The sequence below is a fragment of the Dromaius novaehollandiae genome, chromosome 1 (assembly GCF_036370855.1).
Source record: "Dromaius novaehollandiae isolate bDroNov1 chromosome 1, bDroNov1.hap1, whole genome shotgun sequence".
Classification (NCBI taxonomy): Eukaryota; Metazoa; Chordata; class Aves; order Casuariiformes; family Dromaiidae; genus Dromaius; species Dromaius novaehollandiae.
In genome coordinates, this window is record NC_088098.1 from 36,120,367 (window position 1) to 36,138,354 (window position 17,988).

General features: G+C 37.6%; 1 protein-coding gene across 2 annotated transcripts; it reads left to right on the top strand.

Annotated features, from left to right (window-relative positions):
- The first annotated feature begins 1,629 nt into the window (after window positions 1–1,629).
- CCT2 (chaperonin containing TCP1 subunit 2) lies at window positions 1,630–16,362 on the top strand. Of its 2 annotated transcripts, none has more exons than XM_026100376.2 (16): window positions 1,630–1,781; window positions 2,979–3,053; window positions 3,538–3,603; window positions 3,702–3,813; window positions 4,723–4,799; window positions 5,903–6,015; window positions 7,235–7,437; window positions 7,620–7,720; window positions 7,807–7,934; window positions 10,035–10,138; window positions 11,954–12,073; window positions 12,700–12,828; window positions 12,924–13,027; window positions 14,029–14,128; window positions 15,203–15,344; window positions 16,052–16,362. In XM_026100376.2, exons 1-16 carry the CDS (start codon window positions 1,779–1,781, stop codon window positions 16,080–16,082), a joined length of 1,608 nt encoding a protein of 535 aa, XP_025956161.1. In that variant the 5' UTR covers window positions 1,630–1,778; the 3' UTR covers window positions 16,083–16,362. The 2 variants fall into 2 exon arrangements, with proteins under 2 accessions (XP_025956161.1, XP_025956160.1); XM_026100375.2 differs by lacking the exon at window positions 1,630–1,781 and adding an exon at window positions 1,934–2,055.
- The last annotated feature ends 1,626 nt before the right edge of the window (window positions 16,363–17,988 follow it).

The following is a 17,988-nucleotide window of genomic DNA, read 5'->3' on the forward strand; positions in this document are numbered from 1 at the left end:
ATTACTTTACACTTCATGAATCATAATTTTACTACATATAGTTTAGTGTTAGCTAAACTTAAACCAAACTTGCAAATTCTGTGTAGTGAGTTTTTCCTGAGTATTTGATTTTCTAAAGGCTGTAACTGTCCAATGGGCAAGGCTAAGATAGTGCATACAGCTTCGATGCTGGAATTATTTGCCATTGCTTTTCTTTAATACTTAAGTGCAAATAATTTTCCTAGTTAAAGGCTAATAGTTGTTTCATCCCTGGTTATTTTACATGACAATTTGAAGCACAAAACATGGGTTAATTGTCCAAGCTTACTTTAAGATATTTTTTCCCAGAAAAACATAGGGCCATGATTTATACCCCAGTTTACACCATAGTAGCAGAAAACATGAATTAAAACCAATTGGTTCATTCAGTGCAAATCTTTATGAATGCTCTATTTCTGGACAAAAATAGCTGAAGTTTCAGTCTGGTTATCAGCCTTAGCTAAATCTTTTCTCCATAACTACAAGGAAAAATGAAGATGCTACAATTTAATTAGTACTCCAATTTTCCTATGAAGAAAACGCAACAAAAAGCCCAAGCAACTTTGGTAGAAAAATTCTAACCTGGTATTGACAAACTTAAGACCAAAGACAGATGTGAAAGTTGGCAGCACTTTATCATGTCCTTTTGCTGTCTCCATTGGGATAGTTATCTGTATCTGGCCAGTTTGAATCTACAACAAACAGTTTTGAATATATCCCAAGAGATTTTAGGCTTGGTACACATGCCTTCGCTAAAGGGTTTGGTCTTCAAACCTAAAAAGGGTAAGTAGGAAATTACAAACAGTGCAACTTCAATTTCTAGAACAAATACACGTACAGGGTATTTTTAAGCATCTGGGAAAAGTAACAGATGGAGCAATTCTTGAATAAAAAGTCATATAAAACCAATTCAATTTTCTAGTATGACCAGGTAACAAACTTCTTGTGTGGAAAAAGCAGTGATTGAATAAGGTATCTTGATGTGATCTTACACATCTCCAAAACTACCCTGAGAACAGTTAACAGTGCTATTGGTTATCAGTACAAAATTTTTATCTAATTCTGTTCACTGTTTTTAGATGATAGCAAAAATCAAGAATTGTCTGTCAAGTACACTTAAGAGGCCAGGAGCAGGATTTAAAATGTTTTTGATCTCTAAAAAATTGTAGAAATTAACTGAGGCACCTGCAAGCTCCTTTGCTTAGTTCGAAAGGTTTCTTTAGGAATATGCTGGGAAATAACTGGCAGGTTACACCTCTTTGGAGAAGGATAGGTGTGCTGTGGTGGACTGCAAGGAGAACAGAAGTCAGCGAGGTGCTGCTGTAAGAACGGGAAAAGAAGTAAAGGGTCTGCAAGTCCCCTAATTAATAAAAATAACGTCTCTGCGCCAGTCAGCTGTGGCAGCTGCATGCACAGCGCTCCAAGAAAGCCGTGGCCAGGGAAGAGCAGCGCTAGGGCCCAGCAAAGGGGACGCGGAGATCCGGGAGGGCCGGCTCACGCTTTGCTTGTCGACCAGCTTGGAGCGGACCGAGGCTGGAGGCAGCAGCAGCCCGCCGCGCCGCGCCGCGCCGCGCCGCAGCCGGCTAACGGCCACCGCCAGCTCCCAAAAGGCCGCGCGCTGCCGCCGCGGGAGGAAGCGGCCGCTCCTCCGACGCAACTTCCGGGAGCGGCTCGTGCGCTGAGGTGGGGGCTGCGGTGGCGCGTTGCTCTTCTGGTGCAGGAGACGGTTGGCGGGGCCCGGCGGCGGCGTCAGCGGCACCATGGTGGGTCCCGGGGCGGCAGGGCAGCTCCGCAGCCGCTCGCGCGGGGGCGGGGCGGTCCCGTCTCCCTCCCCGGCCGCGCTCTGTCCGGGGGGCGGTTGCGGCGCTCGCGCGGGGGTGGCCGTTAGGCCTGGAAAGTTCTGGAGCGCGCGCGGAGCGTCCGTTGGGCCGTGGCCGGGCTCGCTGGGGCCCGCGGCGAAGAGGCCCCCGCAGCATGGCCGCCTCGGAGGCGAGCGGGAGGCCGCTTATTTACTCCCCGCTCCTCCTGAAAGACCGGGTGAGGCAGCGCCGTGTGTCCAAGCGTGAGAGCGTGCGTAAAGGCCCCCAACGTGCTGAGGGCTGCTATCACGCTGTGCGGAGGAGTCTCCTACCGCACCCTTGACAGCCGTTTTCTTATTTATTTATATTTGTTAAGATGGTGATGTAACGCACGTGAAGCCTGTAGCAAGAATCGTGTGCTGATCGTACAGCAAAGTAAAAGGTCACTGTATTAGGAGGACTGGGTGTTCACTTTTTTGGGGTTTCCTAACATGCAAAGATCTTATGGACCTAAATAAGTACTTTTTAGAGGCATGTATTCATTACTGCTTTAATATAACTTGCATGGAGATGAAAAAATAATCAGGTTTTGACACAAATATTAATGCACTGATGTGCTCAGTAACCAGATTTCTTCGGTTCCACTGATTTTACCTTTGCTTTGTCTGGCTCTGATGTTGGGCCACACAGAATAGCAACACAGAGATTGCTGTAAGGTAAGATACTGGTAAAAGCCTTTCAGGCTTGTAGATTCATTATCGTGTAGCATCTGCAGCAGAGAACTTAGGAGAGCTCTCAGGTAGCGAGATTTCACCAGTGACTTGCTACCTGAGCAATGTAGGATGGGTGCTGCCAGGAAAGTCCTTTATTGTATTGTAGGTCCTTCAGCAGAATTAAAGATCTATTTAGATCCTCTATTGCTGTCACAGTCCTGATCTTGCTTTTTCTACTTTAAGAGATTGCAAGATAGATTTTTAGAAAGAGTCAAGGCCAATTTATATTGAGTATACTTTTTCTCAAAACCAAATGGAGCGGTGCAGAAATAAATCATTCGAATAATAAAAATATTTTCTAGATTGTTAATGCTTATGATGCATTTTAAAAATGCATTGTTTTATTAAAGCTAAAAAAAGTATTCTGATGTTAACTCTTTTGTTTTAGGCATCCATTTCCCTTGCTCCTGTGAATATTTTCAAGGCAGGTGCAGATGAAGAAAAGGCAGAAACTGCTCGGTTGGTAAGTTTAATTCTCTAGGAAGCAGGCAACACTTTGGGTAATTAAGCTTGAATTTTTCTGCTATTAAAAGTGCTTTCAGTTTACAGTGATGTGGAACTTCATCTGTCTGCTGTTAGCCTTGTTACATGTCTGTGAACAGGAGACAGGAGAAGTAGGAGGATTGTTTTGTTTATACTGATAATTAGGAAAACTTGTAAGGAAACAAAGTAAACTATACCTTGGATCAGAAGCTTGACATTCATTGGAAGGCTTTTCTTTGGGTCATGAGCCAGGCTTTTATGATATCTATGAAGATAATTATGTTTGGTCTAGTTATCAAAATGTAGCAGTTAAAAAACTTGGAACCATACTGTGCTGAAGGGAGTGTGGCTGTGGAAGGGTTGGCTTAAGATGTCCCCTTGGAAGTGATAATTAGTCTAGCATTTACGTCTTGTCTTAAAGTAGAAATAAATCTTGTGCTAAGGTATATTTGTTTCCATTTCAGTCATCCTTTGTTGGTGCTATTGCTATCGGTGACCTGGTCAAGAGCACTCTGGGACCTAAAGGCATGGTAAGATAATTGCAAGTTCTCAGATGTCATACCTGCAAATATAGTATTAATAGTTACAGGATGTTTTGAAGCACTAATCTAAATCTTGCATCTTCTAGGACAAGATTCTTTTAAGTACTGGAAGAGATAGCACAGTAACAGTGACCAATGATGGTGCAACCATCCTGAAAGCTATTGGAGTTGACAACCCAGCTGCAAAGGTCTTGGTTGGTGAGTTTCTAACTGCTTGTCGTTGCTGTATTTTGGATTTCTCCATTTGCAATTTTATTTTGTAGTTGTCCTTAGAATAGGATTCTTCAAATAGCGTGAAAAATTGAAGGGAGAGGGAGAATAATTCCTGAAGTAAGGATACCAAAATGTTGCAAGAGTTTCAGAATTCTGTAAGAATAAAATTGAGGTATATGCTGCTCTTGCAAAACTGTTCTGATACAGTGACATTGTTTTCCCTCAACCCTCATTTGTCTCAGGAGTCAAAAGGGACAAAGGCAGCTCTATGCCCTGCGTTCTTCACTAGGAAGACAGGAGCAAGAATGTACTGGGGTGCATAGGTTCCCTCTGGTTCTTCCCAGTTTAAATCTCTTTTTATTACCTAATCTATGCTGTTCTCTGGACAGAGTTTACCCTTGTGATCAGCTCCCTTAATGTGCAAACAGTCAAGTTCTAGTGATGAGCAGCACCCTGAGCAGTTTGCTCTCAAGCTTCTTACTGATTTTGTGTTTGCTGAGTTCTTGTTTGTCAATAGTTTATGTGACATATGTGGTTATTGTATTCTGTGATCCTGTTTGTATGCCTCAGAGCTTCTATTTGGCCTTAGTTCCTTTGGATGACCTTCCTTAGGAATGGGGAGAGACTAAATTTTGATTGATGGCAGGCTAGAACTGATGCCTATGTTGTAAATGAAGAGCAGTAATTTGAAGGGTGCTGAATTTGATTTGCATTTCTAGTTGTTGTGTGGCTATAACTTGATAGCATCTTTAAACTAGCTGGAACAAGTTTCTTTTTTCTTCTCTAAGGTGATGTGAGGTAAAAGTATTTATACTTAAAGCTGGTCCTTTTGAGCATGGTATTTTGAATCAAAACATGAATGGAGTAATTTTTTTCTTTTCTTTTTTTTTTAAGATATGTCGAAGGTTCAAGATGATGAGGTTGGTGATGGAACTACATCTGTTACTGTGTTGGCAGCTGAATTACTGAGGGTGATGTATTACAATTTTTCAGATGTTTCTATGTTTGGCAATGTAGTCCTGAGATATCAGTAAGAGGCAATACCATTAATTGAGGTTTATGAAAACGATTCTCAGAACGTAGCAAGACTTTTTACAGTGCCATTCAAATTGATAGGAAAAAAACCCTTAGATATTGCCTTTTTTTTGTATTTTAAATATATATAAATATATATAAATTAAATTAAATATATAAAATATATTTTAAATATAAATATATATATACATATATATATATATATATATAAAATATTCCTTGCTTTATTTTTTATAACTTCACAACTGATTTTAACGTAGTACCTTTTTGAAAATTATTTTCTCTTACTTCATTATGGAAGTGAAATGCAAAAGTATCACTCTGTCACAGCTCACTTTTTGGATTTTGCACTGAGCAGAATGCAGCACTGCTTAATTTGACGTTCAGGCCTATTAAATCCTTTTCCACAAAGTTAAGGAGGAAAAAAATGTACGTTAAATGCTGTTCCTGTGTGCATGAGACATGAATTTATGTTGTTTATTCAAACAGTGCATACTGAACACTGCCAAACTCTGAATGTGAAAATACTAGGAAAGAGACTTTGAAAGTGAGGAATTCTTGTTAACATAGCTCTGACAGTAAATTTAATGGCCACACTTCCTGGATTGAGATCAAGAGCATCTAAGAAGTGATTGCTCAACTTGATGAATTCCTTGCAGAAAGGGAGTTTGAAGATTTTTTTCTAACTACCCCTTGAATTCCAGGTATAAGTGAACAGGAAACTGCTCTCAAACATGAAGCGAAAGATAACTATTTTTAAATACATGTCTGTTTGCTATTCATATGACAGTTAAGGTTTTTATTAATCAAAATTTCTAGAAGATATTCTAAGGGCAGGTCATATTTGCCTAGATTGGAAAAATGGACAATATGGTGACTAGATTATTCTCCCTTCCTTTTAGCTGTTTACTTTAATTGGATTGTTTTAACTGTCTGGCTTCTGCTTACATTCAGAATTTTCTGATTACTCTGAAGTGTCTTTCCTAATTACTCTAAATACATGATGGAAATAAAATAATTGTTAATTTTATTAAAATAGGAGGCAGAATCACTGATTTCGAAGAAGATTCATCCTCAGACCATTATTGCAGGTTGGAGAGCAGCCACAAAAGCTTCAAGAGAGGCTCTTTTGAAAGCTGCTGTGGATCATGGGTTAGTAATGTACATTTGCAATAGCTCTCCCTGTAAACTGTTCAAGATTAAAACATTGGAGAGAATCATATAACATTGGGAAATTCCTGGGGTTGCTTTGAATAGTGTAAAGGCTGAATATATGATGTGAAAAGTTAAAGAAAAAATAGCCTTTTTTCTTAGATGGACTACAGAAGCTTTGTGAAATTATTTAAAATCACTTCCGATGTACAGAAACATATAAACAATGACTTGCTCCCTAGAATAATAATCTAAGCTGTTAATTTGTATTTCATACTCTGATTTTAAATGTGCTTATTTTCTTTATGCAGATGCCTTGAAAGCTCTTTAAAGCTGAGTGCAAAGGTTTTATCCTTAAAACAGTAAAACGACTTTCTTACTAAAATTACCCATCACAGGTACCAATTTGGTAGTCCATTGCAAATGGTAGAAGGTATTTTGAAGTGAGAGATTTCTGAAAGTCTTGGCTAGAAATTGGTGGTGCTTCTACACTATAGTATGTATTTGCAAGAACCTGGGAAGAAGCAGTTCCTGATATTTGACTTAGTGAACTGTCCAATTTCTTGTTCTACCCATGAGCAGGATAGATTTAAATGTGCTACCACATTTCATAGTCAGAGGTCTCAGTGAGGAGACTTCTTGACATACAAATTGATGATAGAATTTATCATGGTATCTAACCAAACTGGCAAAAATCAGGTAAATTTTCCTAAGTCATTGCAAGACTAAATTGTTATTAATTGTTGTTAATTGTCATTGTTTTAATGACATATTATTTTGACAAAAACAGGTTAAAATATAAAACAAATTTCAGTTCCATCTGTGACTTCTCCGGCTTCAAAATGAGTATGGATGTTACTTTTGCATAGTATTTTGAAATATGTATGTTAAACTAGTCAGTGTAAATAACTTTGACTCATATGTATGAGAAATGCAGGTGTCAAAATGTCATCCATTAAGTATATACATATGCATATATATGACTTTAAACTAGCAGGAAAATAAACCTCTTTTCACAAGGAACTTCTAAGTGAACTCATATCTCAAATGGTAGCCTATGTTCTGAGACACTGGGGGATTTCCCTGTATCATTCCTCAAAATGGAATATGATACAGATAGATGTAGGTTAGAAAAAGCAGAGGGAGACTTCACAGTGATAGATTAATGATAGCTAAGGCTTTAAGAGTTTCCAATTTAATTGTACTAACTTTATTTTAGTGATGATGAAGTGAAATTCCGTGAAGATTTGATGAACATTGCGGGCACTACTCTTTCGTCAAAATTACTTACTCATCATAAAGATCACTTTGTCAAGCTAGCTGTAGAAGCTGTTCTTAGATTGAAGGGTTCTGGCAATTTGGAGGCTATCCATGTTATCAAGAAACTTGGTGGAAGTTTGGCTGATTCTTACTTAGATGAAGGTAAGTCTTTTTATGTTGGCTAATAGTGCACTTTAAAAATGAAACAGTTACACATCTGTATACAAATTTTTTCAGGAAACTGCTACGTTATTATTAAATTGAATAATCAATGTGAGTTTTTGTAATTTAGATGAACTATTCATTTTAATTTGAAGTCTTACAAGATCTTTCTACTACTACAGGCTTTTTACTTGACAAGAAGATTGGTGTAAATCAACCAAAAAGAATTGAAAATGCAAAGATTCTTATTGCAAATACTGGTATGGATACAGATAAGATTAAGGTATGTGACGGAACTGCTGTTTTGAAACAACTTTTTGTAAAAGGAATTTAATTTTTAGACTAAACTCTTTGTTTTCTTCAATTTAGATTTTTGGCTCTCGGGTTAGAGTGGACTCTACAGCAAAGGTAGCAGAAATAGAACAGGCAGAAAAAGAAAAAATGAAGGAGAAGGTAGAGCGTATTCTTAAGCATGGAATAAACTGCTTTATTAACAGGTATGCATTTCCTTGGAAAAGGGGTAGAGTTTATAATGCAGTTACAAAGTAGCAAGATTTTAATACTGCCTGAGTGTGAAGACCATCTTTTTTGCCTGTATGGGTAAAATGGTGTCTTATGTAACACTTAATAATTGATTCACTTCAGTGAGGCCAGTATTTCTTTCTGTGCTTCCCTAAACCCCCCTCCCCCCCTTTTTTTGAGGTTTTAGTTAGGGGTCCATGTTTAACCCAGCTGAAAGCTCAGGGTAAAGGAAGCAATGTCACCATACTTTTATGCTAAATTATTTGTTCAGTTTATATATACTTATTCAGTTATAAATACCAGCAGCATTACCCATACCCCCCTTCTAGGGGGGAAATTGGTACTGAAAGAGTCCGTCCTGCTGAATGCATTTAGTTCAGATCGAACCAGCTATGTTTTATCTTACATTAAAATGCTGGTGCTGAAGTACTTTCCAAATTCAAGAGGGTTTCAGAGGCCTCTGTGCTTCCTGCCGTGAACCTTCTACAGACTACTTTGGAAGTATGGAAGATAACCATTTTTAATTTAATGATTCTTTCAGCTCACAAGAAATGTCATAATGCAAGTGATCTGTTTTTAGCAGGAGTATACTTCTCTGTTAAAATAGAGGTGTGAGAAATATTTCTGCCTTTCAGTAATTCGCATCTGAATGAAAACTGCCATACATACGGGCAGCTTTGATACTTGGTGTTTCAAGTGTGTAGTCTACCTGGTGTAATCTACTAGAAAGCTGATCAGCTAGCACCACACCAAAGGATAGGAATTGCAAGAGTAGCATTGCTTTCCACAGTAGCAAAGATTTACTTTTTCAGGACATAGTGCATCTTATAACCCATCTTCAAAATCTGTGTTAAATATTTGTGAGAACTACTGCATACTTCTCAATCTTACAATCCCTCCACCTACGTCATGTTTCACATACGCTGCCTTCAAGTGTAGGTAAAACCAGTATCTGTCCAGTGGACATGGTGCAAATACAAAGGAGTCAGTAGTCCTGTCATTAAACAGATGTAAGAATCCTTTGAGATTGGCAAAAAAAATTGTGACTCCCTCCCTGTCATCTAGTGTGCTTGTAACACAGGAGGTTGTCCTACGGAAAGTCAAGTAGCAGCCAGCTACTGTAGAGAGGCTGGTGGCAATCCAATTAGGTTGACTGACTTTCAGATTTATTCATTTGTTTATGGATAAATTGACCTCTGCTTCTAGGCATACTCTAGATCCACCTCTGCATCTGATACTGTAAGTGTTAGCCAGTTAAATACCATTGATGAGATGCTTGATGGCAGTCAAGCCTATATGGATCCATATTAGGAAGAATCTTCACTGTACTTACCCAGCAATCCCAGTTGTCTCCTTTGAAGATAGATCGAAAGCATCTTTTTTTTGAAATCTCTCTCTCCCATCTCCCACCAAGTCTTCACGACACTCTCAATCTCTAATTTGGAAAGGAAAAAATAATTTGGTGTAACCCTTCTAAATGGCTATTGACTGTGCTTTGAATGGCTACTTTATGCTAAAGGCAGTGGAATACATATTAATAAAGATATACTTTTATATGTAAATATAAACAGAGAAGCATATACTCTCTGTGATCTGCTGTCTGTATATATTCCAAGACTGGAGTTTGTTGTTCCTGTAGTCTGTACTGTTTGGATTTCGTACTGGTGAAGGAATTACAGATGTTCCTTCTCACATTGTAGTGCACCTGGTTAGAATAGGCAGCTAAGTGCCCACTAGGCACTTAAGATCAAAGGACTTGGATTTTAAAGCTTGTGGGTCTGTGTGTAGAGGCAGAGTGTCTGCAGGGGCAGTGTATTTCAAAGAACTATAGCTGTGGGGTTTTTTTTGTTTTTGTTTTTTAAGTTTAATGTGTTTTCCTGTCACTGCTGTTTGTTTGTTTCTGTGTAGAGTGACTTTTTCTGTGCGGCAGGTGCCTCGCATGTTGACTGCTTCTGTCACTTCCAGAAGTCTGTCTGTGTATATGTTGCTGAGAATCAAGTGTCCTTTGTTATGGTGATATTTTAAAAGGTTTGTTCTTTGGATAACATTAATATGTGCCTGTGTTTTAATTGTAGACAGCTGATTTACAACTACCCCGAACAGCTCTTTGGGGCCGCTGGTGTTATGGCTATTGAACATGCAGACTTTGCTGGTGTAGAACGTCTGGCTCTTGTTACAGGTACGGAGAATATGCTCTAGTATGAAATTAGAGAAATCATATTATTTGTTCGGGTAAATATTAATGCTCGATTGACTAGTTTGTACTTTCTTTTAACTGTTAAGCAAATCTGTGAATTTAAAAAGTGCTTAGAATGGGCTTTGCTTTGCAGAACTTTGAAGTACAAACACAGAGGACCCTATGAAGTTGACCAAGAGTAACTGAAATTATTTTATTGATTAACAGCTGTTATATAAATTTCAGTACTTCTTCAGCAGCAATTAGGTCATTTTCTGTCTTCAGTATTATACTTTACATTTGAAACGTTCATTTTGATTCTGAATCGTTCCTGCTTACTGATTCAAAAATACTTTTTCCTCGCATCTGTGAATAAAGGATCTTAATGCTGTGAAATACAATTTCACATTTAGTGTGCCAGTTAGTGTTTTTCTTCAATATTTTAAAAATACTTGTTTTCAGATAAGTGCCTGCTTGATAAACTACCAAAATATTTGCTTTCTAGGGGATAAGATGAAACTTAGGAAATGTAAGCTGATACATCTACTGGTTCATTAATACCATTTTGTTATACATGGCAGTCGTTTGATTGTAACAATAGAGAAGACTAAAGAGTCATTCTACGTTAAAAATTTGAGGTAGACTTCAAATAACATGGGCGATTGTAGGGTATGTTTAGTAGTGGTCAGTGTTAACGTGGTTCTAGTAGCTAGTGAAAATGAAACATCTTCTGGAAGGCTGAAACATCTTCTGGAAGGCTGCAAGTGATTCTAGATGCCTAAGTTACTTAGCAGTAGTTAACTGGAACATAATCAAAAACCGATTACTAATGTAATTATGAGAATGGAAAATTTGCTTTGCAGGGAGAAAGAAGGTGATACTGGCTAGCTTAGCTTAGCAAAATAAAAGCTGCAGTTGTGCGTACCTGTCTGTAGGCAAACTGACACAGGCAAATGCTTCAGTGAGATGAACATTGCTTATGCTTGAATAAATTCAAAACAAGTTTTGCAGCCAGAGCAGGTGGACCATACTGGATCACATAGTATACTTGGAAAAAGTCAGGCAAGCTTTTAAGCATAAATTCTCTCTCAACCTGCAAATCTTGTCTTGTCGTAGACCATGACAGCTACAGGAACGCTGCAATCTAATGTGGAATAAATGTACATAGGCTGGGAATGAATTCATGTAAGTGGTCTTCTAATGGGAAGAGTGAAGTATTAGAACAGTATTCCATTCAGACACAGTTTGCTCTTTCTAATATCCCCTTCATTTACAATATGGCAGTTGATTAATTTATGAATAGCATGCAGTATGGCTGCTATAACATACCACCAGACTCTTGATTCAGGACAGTTCTGGCAAGTCTTTTTCAGCCATGTAGTCGCGCAAACAAAATGAATGCTGGCACAAACCCAAGTTTAAAAACATGCAAATTTGATTTAGTATTTTGTAAGTACTTAAACTGTAAGTACTGTTAAAAGTTTAAGCAGATCATGTTTGTTTACATTTCAGTATTGGTAAATATCAACACAATCTCTTATCTAGAGAAACCTCAGAAACATTATAGCTGTTGTAGTTTTTATGACATAAAACAAAACATTGGTGTTTTAAGGACTTGTCAACAACAGTATGTTACTAGTGTCTTATGCTGACATTGGAAAAACTTGGCTTATCAGTAGTGTTACCTTTACATTTATTTTTATGCAATTATGCAGATGATTTTTTTTTCATTACATTTTGCTTTTCTTGGTTAGTCCCTGCCTCAGTGGATGCTTTCATCTTGAGCTCATTGACTATAGTATGATGTTACATTTTTAGGTGGTGAAATTGCATCCACCTTTGATCATCCTGAGCTAGTAAAACTAGGAAGTTGCAAGCTTATTGAAGAAGTCATGATTGGAGAAGATAAACTCATTCATTTCTCTGGAGTCGCTATGGGTAAGTGTCTTACCATTGATGGCAAGTTGCAACATTTGTGTTACCCTACATTAACACTGTTCAGTTACCAAGTTGGCTTAAGAAATTTTTAATGATTCGTATAACCATTCTTATTAAAGCCTTATTCTTTAATAAAACATTAATCCTGCAAAGATGTATGTTCATAGTTATTTTTTTTCATTTACATAACATTATACTTATGCATAAACATTTGTAAGGATGGGATCCAAAATTTCTGCTCTTTACACTTACCTTGGTAGATTAAATTGGCAGGAAAAGTAGCAACCTGTCATACTTCAAGAATTTCAAAGCTTGTTGTTCTGATATGTGACAATACTGTAAGTTTCCAGGGGATTGTTTTGAGATAACATTTTCAGTTTCTATTAAAGAAGGTATTCTGCAGCAGTTCATTGATAAAAACAGTACTGTAGTATGAATTGTTTCTTTGTCCCTGTGAAATGTCATTGTGCTTTTTTCCCCCCTGGATTTATCTGCCTACATAAAACTTGACTGCAGTGATAGTAAAATAAATGCTTTGCAGTAGCTTCTGTCTGTGTCTCATCAAACTCTTGGTCTGTCTTTGTTGAAGTAATTTTTAAAAATCTTTTTACACTGAACCTTTTTAGGTGAAGCCTGCACCATAGTTTTGCGTGGAGCAACACAACAGATTCTAGATGAAGCGGAGAGATCTTTGCATGATGCCCTCTGTGTTCTTGCCCAGACTGTGAAGGACACTAGAACTGTTTATGGTGGAGGTGAATATTAACATACCTTATACTTTGTACATGGTAGATATTTTGTATTACTATTCAAGTCAGATATAAAACACTGGTGTGTCTTCAATGAATAGGTTGTTCAGAGATGCTGATGGCTAATGCTGTTGCAGAACTTGCCATCAGAACACCTGGCAAAGAATCTGTTGCAATGGAGTCTTTTGCAAAGGCTTTGAGAATGGTAAGTTTGTTTTAATCAAACTGCTGAACGAATAGACATAAACTTGCAAGAGCTGCTTATTTGCTAACTTCTGGCATCAAATAGTTGCTTCACTTTCAAACTTCTGATTTTCTAGCAAGTGAAATAACTATATCTTGGGGAGGAATGGGAAAAAATTGCCTCTTTTTAAAGAAAGAGTGTGTCTTCTAATTAGTTCTCTGCGTGCACAGTCAAAAGAGCAGCAGAAATAGCACATACAAATCTCAGCTGATTTAGTTGACTGCTGATATATTTGACTACTGACTTTAGGAGAAAAGAGCACCCGTTGATTTTACTCGTGGTCTTGTATTGATACTCTAGTACTATTTGATCATATTCATTCTCTAATACTATCTAGAAGTTTCTAGACTTGCATTGATGATAGCATCTTAGTTGGAAGTAAAGTATTACAAGGAAAAAAATGCTTATAGTCTGCTAACAGACTGTCAATTTGAAGAAAAATTGCCACCCAGTTTTCCTGTTTTAAATTAGGGAAAACCTTTCTTAGGAAATGAAAGTGCTAGGAAAATTTCTTAGGGAATTACCACCTCTTCAGTCTGCACATGCAAACTGCACACACTATTTGCACAGGTGTCGCCTAGACAGTGGGCAGAATGATCTGGTAGGTTAATGCTTGCCAGCATGCTTATGTTCTTAAAATGAAACAAGTTCTCCATTTCTAGTCTGAAATGATAAATGAAGAGACACTTGTCTTTCTGCCCATGTAAAACTGAGTGACAAATCTGCCCATGTGCTTTTGTCCTCAGCTGCAGTGTAACTGTGCCTTAAACAAAAGGGAATAACATCCTTAGATAGGTAGTTTGGTAGGTTTTTCTAATTTTTGATCACTGTAACAGATCGTCTGCCATGTTTTTGAAACTTACTAATCTTAAAAGTGAATATGCAAAGTATATGTTTCATGCAGGAATAAGAAGTAGTAAGGTGTAGCAATTAAAAAAAAATAAATGTATTTATCCCCTTAGATCCCGACAATCATAGCTGATAATGCTGGCTATGACAGTGCAGATTTGGTTGCTCAGCTCAGAGCTGCTCACAGTGAAGGGAAAACGACTTACGGACTTGGTAAGTAGCTTGATATTACTTCTATTGGATTGATATTCGTTGCGGATTAGGCTCCTTTGTCACCTCTGTTTGTCATTGATGCATTCAGCTGGAAGAACTGAATACATTAATGCGTCAGTGCAGGCTTGCTTCTGTGTTCTTTTAAAGTCTGTGTTATGCAGCGGCACTCCCATTACTCTGTGAATCTGTTTTAATTCATTTTGTTTTCTGAAAAATAGAAATCTCTGCATATAAGTTAAATTTCTTCCTTAATACAGTTTTGGCCTTATATCAGTGCTGTGATTAAATTACTACTCTGGTGGACAAGACGAAATAATGTCAGAAAGTGATGGTAAATGGAAGATGAACTATTTGTATGAACTGGAAATTTTTGTTGCTGTAGTCAGTAACTTTGTAATTTATTGCTCAAAACAGCAGTAAATGCTTGAAAGGAACAATTTTAATAAAGAATTTACTACTTCAAGTTCATATGTTACGCTAGGCCTAAAGAGCTTAAATGGTAGATGCGTTTCATATTGAACAGAAGTTTCAGGATGTATTGAGTTAGTTGCTTTTACTTGCTTGTGTAACAATGTGGTGATGCAGACATTTATGTTAGTTCTGTTTGCTTTGCACAGAATGTAACCATCCAAACTGTTATATTCCTTTATTGGTTTTGAAAAGGATGATTTCCACCTATGAAACCAATTGCTTTAATATCTTTGAGTCTAGTTATATGAAGTTCAAAAAGAAAGGCATTGATTGAAAAAATAACCTTCAGAAAAAGTTGGGGGGAGTGGCTATACCTAAAGAAATAGTGCTGAGAGTCCTGTTGGGATCTTGTCTCTTCTTCCTAGTGGTATTAAGTTTTCAACATTATATCTTTATATGTAATTGCAGCAAGATAAGCTTAAATCATTAACCTTCAGGTGAAAAGTATTTAGACTTTGTTTAATTTTCCCCCTACTATCAATATGGTTCATTTGAGCAGGAAAGCAATCATACTGTCAATTTTTTTTAAAAACACACACAAAAAGCCCATAATGTCTGTCTGTCTGTCTGTCTGTCTGTCTGTCTCTCTCTCTCTCTTTCAAGATATGAAAGAGGGTGTTATTGGAGACATGGCAGTCTTGGGAGTAACAGAAAGTTTCCAAGTCAAGAGACAAGTTTTGCTGAGTGCAGCTGAAGCAGCAGAAATGATTCTTCGTGTAGATGACATTATTAAAGCGGCACCAAGGTATTACTAGAATATCTACATTAGTCAATTATAATACTGTTAGAATGACCTGCTGTGAAAAGTAACCGTGCAGAAAAGTCTTGTTTAAAAATATTTCATTTGAAATGAATATTGTTATCTAACATGCTAATATTCATTTTATATGATTATGTTTTGTGTTATGCATGAATAGTGTGAACAGACTTTTAGAGGCAGTAGCATGTTTAAATTAGCATCCCCAAGCTATGCCTAGTTAATCTTCAGTCACCAGCTACTCATGTGCCATATACAGTACCCGAGTATCTGCAAAAGTGAATTCTGGCTGAGCAAAATGTAAGGTGGTGCCCTTTTGGGGAGGAGGGGACCTTTTTTTCTTTTTAGATGGGGTGGTGATGGTAGTTAAATGACCAGCTGTTTCTGAAGTGAATCTGTGGCTAAAACAAAAAAATGCTTGTTATAAATTAGGTTTGTGAAGAAATTCCACTTGTGGGCAGGTTATCCTATGTGTGCCTACTGCAAGATAATTTTCACTGTTTTTTGAATCATGTTTTTTTTTCTACCGTGGTCAGAGCTGGTGTATGACTTTGAGAGAATACTGCCTTTTTTGATGTGAGATAAACCTAGCATTGAATGTAAAATAGGAATTAAAAAAATAAAAATAAGTGGGAGGGAATGACAGATGGACATCAATGGGGGGGAAACATTCTGATTTTTCTTTTTTTCCCTAGAAAACGCGTGCCAGACCATCGCCCATGTTAAATTTTCTTCAGTGCCTGATGATGTGTGGACCAGATCTCACCTAGTAATTTTTTAAAATGATCTAGTTCTTGTGAGGCTATGGAACAGAAGCTTAAGATGAGCATCTCCATCAGTAGTGTGAAATGATAGTTTTCTGTTGATTTTAACTTATTTCAGTTTGTGTTGTGGGGAGGATTCACTTTCAAATAAAACATGGGTTTATACAACCCTGTTTCTTCTGTTCCTTTCCAAGTTCCACTTAAAATACACTGAAATAAAAAAAAGAATTGGATTCATCAAAGTCGTATTTGTCTTTGTGTAGAAGTGTAATTTCATTAGAGAAGTGACAGTGCGTATCCTCAGTCTTGAGATATTTCAAACTGTGATGAGGCAAGTCAGCGCAAGTGATGCCTTCTCAAGTTTAAGTGCGTGCTTTTGTAGTTGCCTGTTTTCTGTTAACTTGGTTCATTTTGCATATGCAACTTGTTCCAGTCCTCTCTGTATGGGTTTTGAGCTGGGATCCTAGAAATAGGCTCTACAGTAAGTTATACGTTATCCTTATGTAGTGATACTAAAGTATTACTCCTTTCTTAATGATGAAAGGAAGACAAAAAGCTGAAGATGGACATTAGTCAATGTACAGAACTACAACTGAAGTGATTTTAAAGCTTTCCTCATCTTGAACTGGTATGTTTAAGGAGACAGGAGTTCTGCTGGGCAGTTTTGAGAGGAGGATACAGCTTGGGGAAAACTAGTGTCCTGGATTGAACTAAGAAGTCCATGTGTTTGTTTTCAGTGCAGTCTACTAGATATTGGACTCGGACTAGCTGTCTTTACAAATATCTATTATTATGATAGAAGGGCATTTAGTGGAAATTGTGCTAGACTGCACTACATCCCATATCCCTCTTGGTTTTTTGTCTCTGTCTCATCAAACGTATTCTGGTGTTGATGGTTTTCCATGTCTGTTGTGACCTGTCTTTATATTCTCATTCCAGTAGCTGCTGCAAAGGCAACATGTCTTTTAACTGCACTAATTTCTTTATGCTCGGATCATCAGGAGGCCCACGATTTCTGCTGCAGTTTTCGTGTAGATTCTCAATGATAGTTGTAAGCAGCAACAGGCAGAGGTGCCCCTGTCCGTATGGTAGCACATAGAGAGGGGCCAGCTGGGCAATGTGACCCATCTGGCTGTTCCAAGTGTAAAGCAGCGCCTTGGCGAACAGCGAGAAGGCTGCAAAAGCAGGAAGATTAATTTCAAATCAAGAAAGTATCTGTGTAAACGTTTTTTCCCTTAGGCTTCCTGAAATGAAGAAAATCAGCTTATGAAATACTCTTCTGAACTCTCAAAATAGGCTCTTTTCAAACTACCAAAAGTAACAATACTCTCTCTGAGAGTACTGCATTAAATAATAACTGTTATAAAGCATGTGAAAGCACATTTCTTTCCTCACCTCCAAGATAAGTAAGAGTACAAAGTCTGTTCTTTAGGAAATGAAACATTGAATTTTGATATTTAAAAAAAAAAAAAAAAAAACACCCAAAGCAAAACTCTTACCCTGTTGAATAATTTTCCTTTGTTGAAAATAATAGTTTGGAGCAGGGTTAGGTAAAGAATCTGAAAAGAGGTAAATTGGTAAATTCCGAAGAAAGATAGTTAAACTCAGCAAGACTAGTGCAATTTATTTAATTTAATGAATAGTAAGTACATTACATGGGTGCCAGCCAGATCCAAATTCAGACTTCACTTAACAAGACAGCAAGTGCTAACAGAGTCTGTATTTCAAGATAATTTTTCGAAGAATGTAAATGACATTAAGCAGTCACAAACAGGCACTGAATCAAAGCTTTTGCGGGAAGTCAGCTGTCATTTTTGCATGCTGTGGTGGTAAGAAAGTTCCCCCTGCCAAATGAGGGAAAGAGAAAA

Excerpts from the sequence above, each read along its gene's own strand:
- CCT2 (XM_026100375.2), top strand. The coding sequence starts at position 1,993 with ATGGCCGCCTCGGAGGCGAGCGGGAGGCCGCTTATTTACTCCCCGCTC. Across the intron at positions 4,800-5,902 it reads TGGCAGCTGAATTACTGAGG|GAGGCAGAATCACTGATTTC; the intron begins GTGATGTATTAC and ends TTATTAAAATAG. Across the intron at positions 15,345-16,051 it reads ATTATTAAAGCGGCACCAAG|AAAACGCGTGCCAGACCATC; the intron begins GTATTACTAGAA and ends TTTTTTCCCTAG.